Source organism: Empidonax traillii, unplaced genomic scaffold (genome assembly GCF_003031625.1).
Source record: "Empidonax traillii isolate 1590-97213 ecotype Southwest subspecies unplaced genomic scaffold, ASM303162v1 scaffold301:size691294, whole genome shotgun sequence".
NCBI lineage: Eukaryota > Metazoa > Chordata > Aves > Passeriformes > Tyrannidae > Empidonax > Empidonax traillii.
Genome location: NW_020955494.1, coordinates 474,216 through 489,120, shown reverse-complemented (window position 1 = coordinate 489,120; position 14,905 = coordinate 474,216). Strand labels below are relative to the sequence as shown.

General features: G+C 46.0%; 1 protein-coding gene across 2 annotated transcripts in view; it reads left to right on the top strand.

Annotated features, from left to right (window-relative positions):
* Positions 1-14,905, top strand: part of GRK5 (G protein-coupled receptor kinase 5) — a 147,425-nt gene that overhangs the window by 63,764 nt on the left and 68,756 nt on the right. For both annotated transcript variants that reach the window (XR_003572010.1, XM_027890878.1), the window contains exon 2: positions 2,276-2,371. Coding sequence is in view for 1 of the 2 variants with exons in the window: in XM_027890878.1 (XP_027746679.1) it covers positions 2,276-2,371 (96 nt within the window). In the remaining variant the exon portion in view is untranslated. The remainder of the gene's footprint in view (positions 1-2,275; positions 2,372-14,905) is intronic.

The following is a 14,905-nucleotide window of genomic DNA, read 5'->3' as shown; positions in this document are numbered from 1 at the left end:
TGGGATGATCCGCTGTAGAAGCTGACAGCCTGAGGAAGGGATCCAGAAATCCAGATTCAAACCCTGTAGCTGTCAAAGGGGGGTCATTCTGCTCTAGCACCAGCCCAGCAGTTGCTTTCCCCTTCCTCCCCATCCCTGCCCCAGTGCTAGGTAATATGTACTTCATTCATTTAATTCCCGTGGAGCTTTGACATCAATGCATAGAACTCAGAGTTTTCAAGAGTTCTTGGCAGCCAGGAGGGCCAGCTGTGTCCTGGGGTGCATCAGGCACAGCACTGCCAGAAGAGAAGGAGAACAGGGGCAAGTGGAGGTGGCAACAGCCTGGCGTGCAGGAACTGCTGAGCAGGATTGCAGGAGTGGGCTTTTGGGGAGATGAAGGTCAGTGAGGACCCTCTGGGTTGCTGAATCCAAGCCCTGTGGTCACTGGCAGCCAGAGCAGAGCCATGTACCTCAGGAACTGGAGAACAGATGATCACATGGGACCCCCATGAACCCCAGCCCACAAAAGGCTTCTCAGCACCTTGTGTACCCGAGCCCCTCGGTGTGCAAGAGCAAGGGAGCAGGACAGCCCCTCTGATGCTGTGGCTGGAGGGATGGGAAAGGAAATGGCTTCAGCAGCAGTGTTTGGGATGCACTGAGGAGGGAGGGTGGGAGCAGAATTCATTCCAGACCCAGAGGGTACATCTGTGTTGCATAACGCTGTGTAATGTGGAGGCAGTCACAGCTCTCTGTGCTTTGCTGGAGTCTGATTCCTGGAAAGGGTCTCAGGGCTGTACTTGTGATTGTCTAGTTCCTTTATGGCTAGTGCAGGTACCTCTGCTTCACGTTGCATGCTGTGGAAATGCAAGCAGTTCCTGTGATTAAGAAGTTTTAAAATAATTCAAGGCAGATTCTGTGATGGAGAAACCATTGGCCACCAAAAGCAAAGGAGTATGACGTGCCAAAGAAGCATTCCTATGGCAAAGGTTCTGTGTGATCGGAAACACCCCACAGAGTGCAGTACTTGGCATTTTTTTCTGAGGCTCATGCTTCCTCTGTGGTGATCTGCTACCTTTTGAGTCAATGCTCTCCTGATTTAGCCTGCAATGCCGTGTAGGATCTAGCACATCCTCAGTCTGCAACTGCGACTCTCCCAGCCCCTCTACAGAATTAACTCAGCTCTGAATTAGTCATTTGATGTGCTAGTGCACGGAAAATAGACTCAAGTGAATCAGATTTTGTGTGCAGGGACTGAAGTGCAGTAAATACAGAGACTTGGAGAATCCCAGCCTTCATCTGAGCTGTCACATCCAGAGGGATCCTCCCAGCAAGGAGCACGGTGAGGTTTGCTGGAAGCACTGCCTTTGCTGGGCAGAGCCCAGTGCAGAGGGCAGAGCCCCCTGGGCAGCTCAGGTGTGGCACCTGCAGATGCCAGGGATGCCTGCAGCAAAGTGTTTATGGAGGGGCACTGACGAGGGGGATTCATCAGCACGGAGAGGCTGAGGGTCTCTTAGCTCGTTCAGCCAGAGCTGGGGGAAGCCAGCTGGGCATGCAGCTTGAGGGCAGTTCAGTTCTGGACATCTGGAGGGAGGAAGAAGAACCAATAGGAGATGTTTTCCTCATGAGGTCATTCCATTAATGTTCTCCACTGTTCTCCTGTGGCAGCAGCAGTGACCAGAGTGTGGAACACCAGCAGTAATTCCATGTTGGCAGGATGTGTAATGGGAGGCAGGGGGAAAGGTGATAACTGAACTTTGGTCTTCAGTCTCCAGCACTTCTTTGGCGATGGAATCAGGGCTTATCCCCAAACCAGAAGGGGGATATCCATCCAGGTCGAGAAGGTGTGGGCTGTAATTTTACAAGATTATTTGACTTGTGTGAAATGGCTGTTGGTTGGGACAGGGCTGTCATCTGAGCTGGACCTGGTGGGCCACAAACCTGAACTCCCAACTTTCAGCAATCTGATCTTCTGCCAGATGCTGCCTCCTTGGTCTGTTTTAAGGCCAGACAATCTCAGATTTATCTGTATCATGGAATCATAGAACGATTTGGGTTGGAAGGGACATGAAAGCTCATCATGTTCCACCCCCCCTGCCACGAGCAGGGACACCTTCCACTATCCCAGGCTGCTCAGGGCCCATCCAACCTGGCCTGGGACACTACCAGGGATTTACCTGTACAGGAACCCACAGTGTCTCAGCTTTTATTGTTACTGGTATCTGTAAGAACTGTGACTGGGCTGGTGATCTCTTCTGCCCCTTAAAGCAATCTAATCCTGGTATTTCTTCCTCTGCAGGGGGTGGAGGGAAACGCAAAGGCAAAAGCAAAAAGTGGAAGGAAATCCTGAAATTCCCTCACATCAGCCAGTGTGAAGATCTCCGAAGAACCATAGGTAAGAGCTTTTCCTTTCTTTGGAAGCATTGTAAAAAGGCACTCAGAAATGGATCCCCTCGTCACATCCTGCATTCCCTTCTAATAAGGAGCTCTTTATCAGGGAGGAAATGAGGCTTGCTGATTGTAGTGGAAGGTTAGTATTAATTACGGTCTGGATGTGATGTTTGAAGCAACAGGCACTACCTCTGCCAGGCAGGATTGCTCAGCAGCACCATCCTCTACTCAAACCACAACCACAGCACTGCTTTATGTAGGTTTTTATAGGACATGTAAAAGTTTTTGTGTTTTTTAACTTAATTTGTTTTATCTGTGTGGGCCAAACACTGCAGATTTGGAAGGGAGCTTGCAATAGCCATTTTCATAGCACTGCCTTTCTCCTGCTCACATGTGCCAAATTTTAGCATTTTTTTGGCTGCTACCTTGGCAAACAAGGCTAGCAGCTACCTCCTTCTGCACTCTCCTCTGGAGAGCCCAGCATTACTGGTCTCACCACAAAAGGTTAACTTCAGCTTTTGAGGCTTCTTCTCTCCCCTGCACATCAAATCCAGCCACTGGCAAGGAATGAATGAAAGGCAAGAATCTGTAACAACTGAGATAACAGGCAGCATAATTTGTCTGACTTGGGTGAACTCCTGGGGTCTGAGTGACAGTGCCCTGGCACTATTTATCTTAGAAATTCACTGCGTGGTTATGCAGAGAAAATATGTGGAATGTTTTGAAAGTCTTTCCATGGTCTCCTTCAGTAAAATTTTCTCCCCTCATCTTCTGCTGTAGAACTCATAGGAGGTAAAGAAAAGAGGAGAGGCAGTAGAAGAGGGTGTAGATTTTCCCCAGTTTATGGCCACTCGACAAACACGCAAACCCTGACCAATTTCTGAAGGTACCAAACGTGCTGGAAGCCAATCTGACTTCATATATTGTAATTTGCAGAAGGAATTCTCCTTTTTGTTCTGTCAGCCTTGGTTTCTACAGGGGGGGAAATGGCTCCAGATAAAATGCTGCTCTTTGTGAAGGTGTAGTGTCTTAAAATGAGTGGTCTTAAAAAAGTTAAGTCTGCCAATGATTTCAGTTTCTGAAATGCTATTTCTGGCTTTTTTTTTTTTTTTTCCTTTTGTGTGTGTGTGTAAGCTTTGTCCTAAATGTAATTTTGTGTGTGATTGACCTGAGGTGCTCAGGATGGGCAGCCAGGAACAAGTACTGGGCATTGCAGTCTGGCCCTAAACTGCTTCTTTCATCGTCTCTGCTGAGGAAGAACCATTTCCCTGCCTTTGACCCTTCATTTGTTATTTTCTGCAAGTCCTTTAAAAGGATCTCAGGATTTCAGATCTCAGGTGTTTCCACAGGTGATTTTTGTCAGGGAACTTACTGAAAAATCTGTCTTGGACCATCAGCTGAACTGCTCTGTGACTTGCAGGGTATTCAAGTTGTTGGTGTGTCTGCCCATCAGTCACTCCCCTAACGATCTCTTAGCCCACCAGTCAGTGCCAGTAACGAAACAGAGACCCCAGAAAGGCTTTTTCCTCCAAGGCCAGGTTGGATGGGGCTTTTCAGTGGAAGGTCCCTGCCCAAGGCAGGGAGATTGGAACTCGGTGATCTTTCCAACCTTCCAAACCCAACCCACGATTCTGTGATTGTAAACTTTGTGCAAGGAAAAGGCTACAGCCTAATTCAGTTTGTTTAGAGACCAAGACAAATATGGGCAGGTTCTGCTCCTCACAGACCTCTTTGCTGCCTGCTCACCTCCCAGCACTTTCGGTCAGACAGAGTCTTGCCACTTTGGTGAGGAAGAAACATCACACCGAGTCTTGGAGCGTTGCATGGACTGGAGCACCAGGCTGCTGAGGTTTTGTTGTACTCCTCTTTTCTGGATGCTTCCCAAGAGCCTCCAGGGAAAGGCTGGAGGCAGGGATGGGACTGAACCTTTTGATTCAGACCGAGCATGGACTGCACAGTGCAGTTTAATGCAGCCATCAGTAAATGCTGCTGCTGTAGCTGTGGCACTGCAGCCTGCGTGTGTGTGTGTGTAGCTGCCCACATTTTGGTGTAAAAACGTGTGTGCTTTTGCACCCCGCTAAGGTGCACTGAAAAGAGCCTGTGTCTCAAAAAAAAAAAAAAAAATAGTGTAGTGTGAAAAGAAATCCGTGAAAAACAGGAAGGCTGAAATAAACCAAGGGGCTGCGACCTGTGTTGACACAATTATGAGTCAGCTCATACCTTTTGGTTACCTCTGTGTTTACAGGAGGCTCTGTGTTTGACTATCCATCATCTGGTGTCTTACTGAAAGGTTTGCTTAGTAAAGCCCTTTTTTTCCCCTCCTTCTTGTGCACAGAAATAAAAATGAAAACACCCGAGAGAGAAACACTGCTTTTTGATAAATAAGCAAACACTGGAAACGTCTTTTTATTAAAAGTGCCATTTAGCCAAGGAGCTATTTTTTTGGATTGCACTTAAAAGCAACTTCTTTTCTCCTTTCTTTTTTGTTCCAAAGTATGCAACGCCTTTTGCAGGGGAATTCAGTGGCCTTCATTGTGTGCTAATTAAATAGGCAGGGGGAGCAGGGATGCTACACTGATAGCTTTACTGGGCTGAGTGAGGCTTGTATACCCTGAATGGCTAATATACGTTTCCATTTGCAGCCCTCTCCCTGGCAGTATGTGATTGTAATAAAACAACCAGCCCTTTCCAGGTTGGATAATTTCCATATTGGCATTAGAAACCCTTTCCAAGGGACAAAAACTGATGTTTGAGACACTGCTGACCATGAGTCATGCAATGGATGCTGCTGGTTAGGTGGGGTTCTGCTGCCTTTAAAGCTCAGAGATGATAGCTTGGCAAAGGAGGGATGTTTCAGGGGAAGAGAAAAAAACCAGCAAGGAGCAGCTTTAAAAGCTCCTGCATTTGCCTCTGCACGAAGAGATGCCTCAAGTTGGAGATACCCACTGGTTTAAAGGCCATCAGTAAGCAGAGGTATAAGAAAGAGCTGTGATTTTAAAGGCCAGAGTGTCATTTTGATGATAAAAGATTCTGGGTCTGTAAATGCTTCTGAATGACGCAGAAGGTTCTCTTGGTTAAAAGTGTGGAATTTTTATTTATTTTGCTCAGACCCATTCTGGGCTTTTTTTCTTCCATAAAAAAAAAAACCTGCTTGGGTGAAAGAGTTGATTATTCTGATCTTTGGCAAATTTGCGTTCCCAACTGTCCAAATGCTATATAATAAATCAAGATTTTTTTTTCCCCTCCCCCATAGATTGAAGCTTGTGGGGAAACTGCCACAGAACGTGTCTGTGTTTGTTACACAGAGTGATTTGTTGCATTATTGCAGAAAACTTTTAACTCCTTCGGTAAATCTGTTTCTGACTGCGTATTGTGCTCAGATAGAGGAGAACTCTGAGGATTTCTTGTGTTAAATATTTATATTTAGTGAGATTTCACAGTCAGAAAGATCAGCCCCATTAATAATAATTTGTCCATTCTTGGTTTAAAAAGAGAAAAAAAAAAAATCCTTCCTGTGCCATTTAAACCTCTTAGGTGACATTTGCACCCCGTGTATCCAGGGTAAAAGTAGCTTGAGCTTCCAACTCTGGCAGGTTCTTCTCAGAGCTGTTAAAAATACACATCTGTGTGAGAAACACTTTGTAGAGAAGGTGAGCAGAGTAAAGTGGGACAAAATCGAAGCCACAGAGTTCACAAGCTCTTTCTTCACAGGCAACTTTTTACAAAAGCTGGCTTTTTTTCCCCCCCTTACTTTTATCTGGGGTATTGTGCTTTCTTCAGACATGATCAAGACCTTCACCTACATCATTCTTTTTAGTGACTGTGGAGTTCATCTGCCTGGAGGCACGCTGATGGTGCAGGCTCTGCAGTGGCACTCAGACCTGCGTAAATGAGGTTTGCTGAGCTGCCAGGGTGGGTGCTGATGGCAGCCAAAGAGCTGCGGTGTGGACATCAGTGACAGAAGGTTGCTGGAGTATTTATCAGGCTTCCTAGAAAATGCTTTGCAGCCTGCACTGAGCTCCATCCTGTGGCAGAAAGACTGCTGCTGTCCCCGGGGTTATCTCATTCAAAGGTAACTTGGACCGCCCTGCTGGGAAATCTTTCAGGAATTCCCATCAGCAGTTCTGGCTTCCTTGGCTTCAGAGGTTTGCCAGCACTGCAGGGATAAACACATGGGTGAGGGGGCTTGGGAAAGCAAAGTGTGATTCTCCAGGCTTGCTCCTGAGGGAATGTTGATTGAGGGATAATGTGCCTGTGTGGGACCCTGCCCTGCTCCACCTGGGAATGGACAGATGGATAGATACACACCCAGGGCTGGATCCACTCAGGGGATGGAGATGTGGCAGCAAAATGATGTGACTTCACATGCAGATCACAGAATCTGAGACTATGTGGCGGTGTCACGTATAAAGTTCAGGCACTGAAAGTGGGAAAGAGAAGTCATCAAAGACCAGTCTGATCAAAACCACAAGGCCCGTTTTCTCTCCACCGAATTCTTCGCCCCTGATGTTTACAGTGATTAAAAGAGCGAGGTTGGGAAATGCAATCCTGAAGCCAACAAATGGATCAAAGGAAGGAATTGCAGCTTGCCTTCCACTGTAAATAACCAAGCTCAGGTGGTTATAACTTCTGTGATTTGTTTTGTAGTATTGGTCTGAATACTACACCTAGGGCTGGTCTCTTGTTTTTGGCTAAAACTGGAGTTTAAGGTTTTGAGAATTTTTTTTTTTTTTTGTAGAAAGCATCAGCTTTCCTTGGAAAAAAAAAACTTAAATTTTTATTGGAAATAGTTTTTCAACAAGTAGTCAGGATTCTGTGGCATGAAATAACAGCAAGGGGAATCGTGTCCTGTTTTCTTTCCAAATATATACACTGTATAATTGTTGCACTGGTAATCAAGTATGTTTGTAGAGAAATTCGTGTCATTTAAGGCCCAAGCTGATCCCATGGATGGTGTAGCAGTACCTAAAGAAAATCTCCCTGAGTGAGTTATCCTCCCTGGTGCTTGTCCACAGGGCGAGTACAGAGAGAGCAGAGAGAGAGGAACCCAAGAAGGACTGGAAACAAAACTGGAAGGACTACTGAAGGCTGTGGGTAGGATTTATTGCTCTGGAAAAAGTTATGCAGATTTTGTTGGATGGTGTTAATGCAGAAAAAACCCTCGCACTGATTCATTTCTAAAGAAGAGGGGAAGTCCCTCCCCATGACAGTGCCCATTCCATACATTTCTCTTCCCTTCACTTTATCCTCCCCTTCCATCTGCAGTAGGCAGGACTTTCCCCTCTCTTCCCTGAGCCAGAAGCTCTCTGCTGCTCCTTGGAAGTAGAGTTTATACAATCTTTCCAGCAGAGACCTTGCCTTCAGGGCTGCCCTTGGATTTGATCCTGTCCCATATCGTGAACACATCTAAATTAAATTAGATACTCTTCAGGGGCAGGAACTGGCCACATGATAGAAACTGTTCCAGCACATGAAATGATATGGCTGACGTCAAAACCATATTGTTTGTTTACAAACCCACAGTTGGTCCAGTTCCTTTCTTTCAAATCCTTCAGATCCAGCTGTAATTCCATCATAAACATAGGTTTGTAGTGCTCTAATGTGGACAAACAGAGCAATGTTTGGTGCCCTTGCAAGATCAGCTGTATCCAGTTTATAGCGATGGGTGGAACTGAGAAGGGTTGGGGGTTTTTTCTTCCTGCTTTACTTTTTTTTTTATTTTTTTTTTTTAATGCCATCACAGAAAATACGTGGAAAACAAGCTGTTTTATGCATCTAGTGAGACTCAGTGCCAACACTGGGAGAACAGGCCTCTTGCAGGCTGCTTGTCCTTGACAGCTTCCAGGCCGGGAAGGGGACGCAGGGGAAATGAGTTGAAACGATCTCAGCCCACGTTCTATTTACAGAATTTATTTCACAAGACTTAATCCATTGGGTATTACCTTGGCAGGGGCAACCCAGAGAGCAACCAAGAAAGATGTTGCTATTCTCCATAGAGAAGGGGCAGCAAATCCACATCTCCCTACCAAACAGCGAGCCCACACTAGTCACTGTTCGGTAGAAAGCCTCCCAAGGAACAAATATTATCACTAAACCTCTGTATTTGCGTTTTGTGGCAAAGACAAACTAACCTTTGCAAATTGAGAAGGGGAAAAAAAAAAGCCACGACACTATTGGAATTACTTTCTGTACAGTGATAACGCAGGAAAGGAATTAGAGGAGAATATATCCTTTTAAAAGATCCATTTCATCTCTGGCTGAAAATAGAAGTAGATATTGTGAGCTGCAGGGTTTTTTTCATTATCTTATTAGGTAACATGAGTCATTAAGCCTAATTAATACTTATGCAGTGATTTGGAATTGTAAAATGCTATAGAAGTGCTCACGGGTCCTGTTAAATGGTAGTACTTGGTTGGTTGGGAAATTAGTTTTTAAACCAATTTAGCATTTGCTGGATATGGGGAATGAGAGGTAGGGCTGCATTTATGGTAAAAACTTGCTCGTCTCTCTGCTGGACTCACTTGTGACTTTGCTCCTGGTAGTGATGGGGAGGTGGGGGCTCTGCTCAGCTGAGCCCTTGATGGAGGCATTTTGTAACAAAACACAGCTTTTTGAATGACATGTGTGCAGTAAAGAAAGGGGAGTTGTTATTCTGGTTAAAACTGGAAACCTAATTTTTGTCTCCTTCCTTTTTTTTTTTTTGGTGGGAGAGGGGCAGGAGGAAAAGAAGCATCCTATTCTTTACTCAAAACCAGAAAACAGGTGGTAACCTTAATTTATATGAAAGTCACCCAAAGACCATAAAATATTTGGAGTGAAGCAACATTCACATTTTTTGTCTGTCTGTCTATCTGTCTATCTATCTCTATGTTGAAAATCTGCACTATATCAAGTGTAATTTTTCAGCACAAGGTGCAGTTTCTCCTTAGCTATGAAGGTCTTTGATCAGTTCACTTCAGTTCTACTGGTTTGTTGTCTTTTCTGGACAGTACAAATGGACAATAAAATGAACATAAATTCAATATCTCACTTTTAAAGATAACTTGGGGCACTGCAAGTTATGTGATGGGTTAGGAGGGTTGGGATTTTTACTCCTTGTAAATCTGTGTCTGAGGTGAGATCCCAGATAAAGTGTCTTTGTGGAAATGGGGCTCATTGTTGTCCTTGTGCTGGTGATTTCTGGCTTTCAAGGAGAAGAGAGGTTGTGTGTTTTTAGGATGATTCCACACCTAACTTTTAGTTCTTGTTTTAAGGCAAAGTGTGAGGGAACTCGCCTGGGAATGTGATTTTTTTTTGGTGGTTTGGCTGAATCCTTGAAGTCATCGAGAGATTCCATTTATTTTTCAGGAAATCACTATATGCTGCTTTGAAAACACTTTGGAGGTGATAATTGGAAATATTTCTGTGTCCTGTAGATCAGAAATCAGGGAATGGCCATGAATTCTGTTAAATACTGCTATTAAAATAGAACCCCCACTCAGCAGGATCAAAGCAGGAGATATGAGGCCACTTCTGAATAGAGCTCCTGGTTATGCCAGTACTATTGTTTACTTACTAATCACGTTTTTACCATGCTAAACTAATGCCAGGGAATTCTAAGACAAGTAAAATTAAATGTTCTGTATCTTAAACTGCTGTCTCTTAGCTGAAGTAGTGGAAGGGATGAGTGAAAGTCCAGTGTAGGGAAGGGAAAAAAAAAATCATAGAGCAGGGTGGTATAATACAAACCATGAAAAATCTCCCAAGTTTGGGCAGGGTGGTAGACTGGTATTTGATTTTTGTTGAAGAACTCAGTGTTGTCCTGGAATTGGTAAAGCTCGATGCAAAAATGGTTCAGTAAATAGTCTGAACTCTTATGAGCCTTAACAAAATACGTTACGGATCAAGACGTTTAAGTCACAATTAAATTTAGTATATTAAGGAAAACAAGAAGGTTTTGCCTTTCCAGAAGAATTTACTGATTAATTTCAAAAGATGGGAAGTCTCTATAGTATTCAGTGACCCACAAAAAAAATAGAATCTCGGCAGGTAGCTACAAAATTCCTTGTGCCTGCCAGATTTCACCACCCTCCAGCCCTGCACCAGCACTATATTTGCACAGTGGCACATTGAAGGTCTCTTGACGTCACACTGATTTTCTGAGCTCTCCCTTGGACAAGTTAGGCCAGTGTTGACAGATTGGTGGAGGCTGTTCTCATGAGCAGCAGGACCTGGCTCCACTACATACAAGTGTTTGCAATGTTGAAACAGCCCTCTATAAGTAAGTGCTTTCAGGCTTTCATAACTCCGGCTTCAAAATATTTTTGGCATTTGTAAACACGGCTTATGGAGAAACGTGGTTTTGAGCACAGGAAGAATTTGGTGTAAGTCACTTCAGAGCTGTTCTGATCAGTCCAAACAAACAACATTCAGCCCTTGAGGACCACGCTCAGCACATCTGACCTTTTGCTGTAGGTATAGTTTGTCCCATGAGCGGTGACTTCAGCACACCAAGCTTCAAGAGGGGTCTGAGGAGTAAGTAGGGACATCCTGCAAAGGCACAATCCTGACTCTAAAATGTGAAAGAGAGAGATGTGTGGTGGGGAACTTATGGACTATCATAAAGTATTCCTGATTTACTGTGGCAGACCATGGCATATTTATGCTGAGCAGCTCTCCAGCAGCCAGAGCCAAGCTGGCACTTCAAGCAAGATCCTTTCCAGATCTCTTTGGCTGAACCTGCTAAGCCTGAGCACAAAGAATGAGGTGGGATATCTTTGGGAAGGACCTCTGTGCTGGTGACAGGTTGGGGTCCACGTGGGAGGGACCTAACCTGCCCCTGGGGAGGGAACAGGCCCCCGGTCTGTGCCCAAGGAGGGTGGAGAATGGAGACAGGAGAGTGGGTGAGCTGGGGGGAGCAACTGGAGGTAGATAGAAAGACATCCCCTTTGCATAATCAGAGGGAGCATTCCTGAGGCTTGTTCTGCCTGAGAGAGGAGAAAAGACCCAGCCTGAAAAGAGCAGCTGTTAAGCAGCCCCAGTGCTGGGAGCAGACCTCATGACTGTCCTGAGCTCCATGAAGGCTTTCTTCCTCCAAGGTGGGGACTCACTCCCTCTGAGGCTGCTTTCATCCCTGCCCAGGAGACTGTGGGTGTCCACAGGGCGCCAGAACCTCATTATCTTCTAGGGGGAAAAAGAAACAACTTCTAAAAATACTGTCCATGCCAGTATTGTCCATGCCAGTGTGACTGTGAATCAGTGGTCAGAGCTGCGAGGCAGAATTACAGCCCTTTCTCCCTGTCCTCTGCCATGCACAACCCCTGGTCCTGTGACTAGGAATAATGTCTTTTTTAGAGTCTGCTTCAAAGTCCCCTCGGGGGACAGAGCCTTTCTTCTGAGTTCCAAATCAACTTGTTTAGGTGAGATCTCGAGGAGGGGAAGGAGGCAGTGCAAAGTTTCAGGCTCTTCAGAGGAGCTGCCAGCGCAGAGGTCACCCAAGGTTGTGGTTACTCCCACTGTGCTCTGCCATGGGCTCTGTGCATCAGCACAGCCTGGGATTACAGCAGGGCCAGCACAGGGAGAGGGAAGATGTGGATCCACCCTCTAGCCATGCGGTTTTCCCAAGTTTTCTGGCCCTGGCCTCTGTTCCAAATCCTAAAGGAGCCTTGATGGAGACCTGCCATCCTGGTTCAAAAAAAAGGGATGGGATTTTATTCTCCATGGCACCACTGAGCTGAGTGCCAAGTACCCATCACCCACAGCCAGTTACTAGTAAAGCACCTACAGGCTGCTTGAAATTCAAACAGAGCTCCATAAATGCTCACTGTAATTCATAGCATAAGTAGGATATTCCTTTGGTTTCTCTTCGTTCATATCATATGAAATCAACTGCAAACTTGTCCTTCTCCATCCCCAAGGAGAGATTATGTCTTTTTCCTAAGCCCCAGTGTTTTTTCCCTTGTTCATTGAAGGGGGGTTGGACTGGACGACCTCTAAAGGTCCCTTCCAACCCAAACTACTCTGTGATTCTGTGATTTCAGCCTTCTGTCTCACTCATTGCTGGAGTGTGTGATGCTAAATCACATCTCCCAAAAAGCCTTTATCTTTTGTGTAAATTAGCTGATAGCTTCCTTCTGCTGATGCGAGTCAAAACAATGCTCTAGTTGGCAGAATTATGTGGAATTCTGCCTCATCTGTTTTTTGCCTCCCATCAACAAACTAGTATTTCCCTAACAAGTCCTCAGATCTGGCAGTTTTCCAGGGTTTCCCTTTTTGGTAGGCAGCAATAAGGGAGTCTCATCTTGCTGCCAACTCACCCACTTCCAGCATGTACTGGGGAGGGATCAGAAGCCCTTTCCTTTGACTGCCTCAGAGAGAGAAAGCACTGGGAGTTCAGCTGGAGGCTCTGCCTGTGACATGTGGGTCATCAAGTCTTTGAATTAGAGAGCAAATAAAGCACCCCTCTGCTTTTCTTCCTCACTTTTTTTACCCTTCATTTAAGCAAACTTAAGTCCTGGTGACAGTTAAAGCGCAGATAGCCCTTGAAAGGGGGATGGTGTGTCTCCCAGGCAGGTGCAGCCTGACTTGCCTCTCTCTGCTCTGGTCCCTCCCAGGGTGGAGGCACAATGGCAAGAGAGAGGATATTTCAGTGCCCGTGATCTCTTGCTCTTGGCTGGCTCTGCCAGCCTGGGTGCCAGTTGTGGTGGTGGGTTTTGCATAGCTGTGGGTTTGATACCAGTGTAGCTGCCAGCTGGCAGTGCGGGCTGTGTAACTTTCAACTCCGCGAATGCCATGCCAGCATCTGTTTCTCATCCTCCAGCATTTTAAATAATGCACATTTCCAGCTGTCTTCCCCTTCCTCCCCACTTTCAGAGCACTGGTTTGCTGCTTTCCTGTGCTGCTCTGAGGTGCATTTCTGGGCCATGCAGTCTGTGTGCAAGGCAAAGCTGGTCAAGATTTGATGCTTCAAGTCTCCCAGGAAAAAAAAAAAAACAGTTTTAGAGAGAGGTTTTTTTAAGCCCTACTTTCCAGTAGGAATGTAATGGAAGAATGCAGCGAAGGCTGTGGAAGCATGCTGCTCACAAACAGGGGAAAGATGAAATTCCAGTGCTTTGCTTGGGGTAAATTGCTGGCCTTTGTCTTCAGCATTAAAGCCATCTGAAGAAAACCATTCCTAGCACACAGCAAGACAGTTGCTTTGGCTGGATTCTTTCCTGCATAGGGTGTAATAGTTTAATATGGATGTGGCAGGGAGCAAGGAAAATGGAAAGCGTGATTCATTTTGAATGACATGATGTTAAGAGGTGATTTCTTTTAAGGAGATAGAAGGCAGAGGGATCAGCATTAAATATTTTAAGTGGACTCTTGGAGCAATCCCATAATGGAATTCCCCACACCCCTCTCCTTCTGTGACCGTAAGTTCTGTGTTTCCTGCTAGTTCTCTTTTTGTATTTATGGACTTTAAACCTAAATCAGAACAATTCTACTTACCAAGTTATAAAACCCCTTTATCTTGTGTCCCACAAAGTCAATAAGTGTTTGTTTCTTCAGCTCAGTAACAGTTCCCCATTCTGCTTTCTGGGCAGATTTACTCATTATCTCTACAATTTCTACCCACTGGGTCGATGTCTCAAGGCACAAACTCTTCCTGCTGGGTTAGGACTAAGCATTTCCTACAGTCCCCTTACAATTCCTCACATTTCTCCTCCCCCCTTTGGAGCCTGGGAAAGCAGATGGACCCTACAGCATGACCTGAGGGTCGTGAAATCCAGGCTGTTCAAGCTGGAGTGGGGAAGTGCATTCCAGAGGAGACAACCCTTCCACCAGGAGTGTTTGCTGCTCTCCAGCCCACACAACACCGAGCTGATCCTGAGCTCTCCGACTGATCACAAGTGACACGGCCCGGGGCAGGGAGGCAGCAGATGTCTGGTATTTAGGTTGTTATGGCTCGGTGTTTTCCACTCGAGCTGCTGGCTAATGACAGTCCTGGAGACCCTGAGCAGCGCAGTCTGGAGCTGGGCACCCGGGAAGAAAAATCCCCTGCAAAGCGTCCTGCTGCTCTCAGCCCTTGGAAGGGCAGAGGGGAAGCTGGCAGAGCCTCGAGGAACTGCAGAGAGGTCCACAGGCAAATGTCAAGCCCACGGTTTCCCCGTCAGTCATAAGGAGAAAACCACTTGGCAAATGCAATGTGGCCTCTCACAAATGCTGACTTTTTCATTGTGTTTCAGTGAATCGGTTTTGCTCCTCACCCCAGGCTTGTAAGCTCCAGTTATGTGCCTGCATCCTGTTGGATTGGCCTGTCCCTCAGCTGCCCTAGAGGGTACCCAGTGCTGTCCAGCTGGGGTGTCCTGTCAAAGCTCTGCATGTGGAATGGTGTGGATCTCCCATGGGAGTCCCTGGGGTCAGAGAATCAGTACTTGGCGCTGCTCTGCAGCTTCTGCTGCTGAAGAAGGGGAAGGCCGTGTGGTCAATGTGCTGTCACAAATATAGCTGACCTATGTGAGAGGGCTGCTGTGGGCTGACAGTTATCTGTGGCCTGGAGGAGGTTATCAGCCAACAC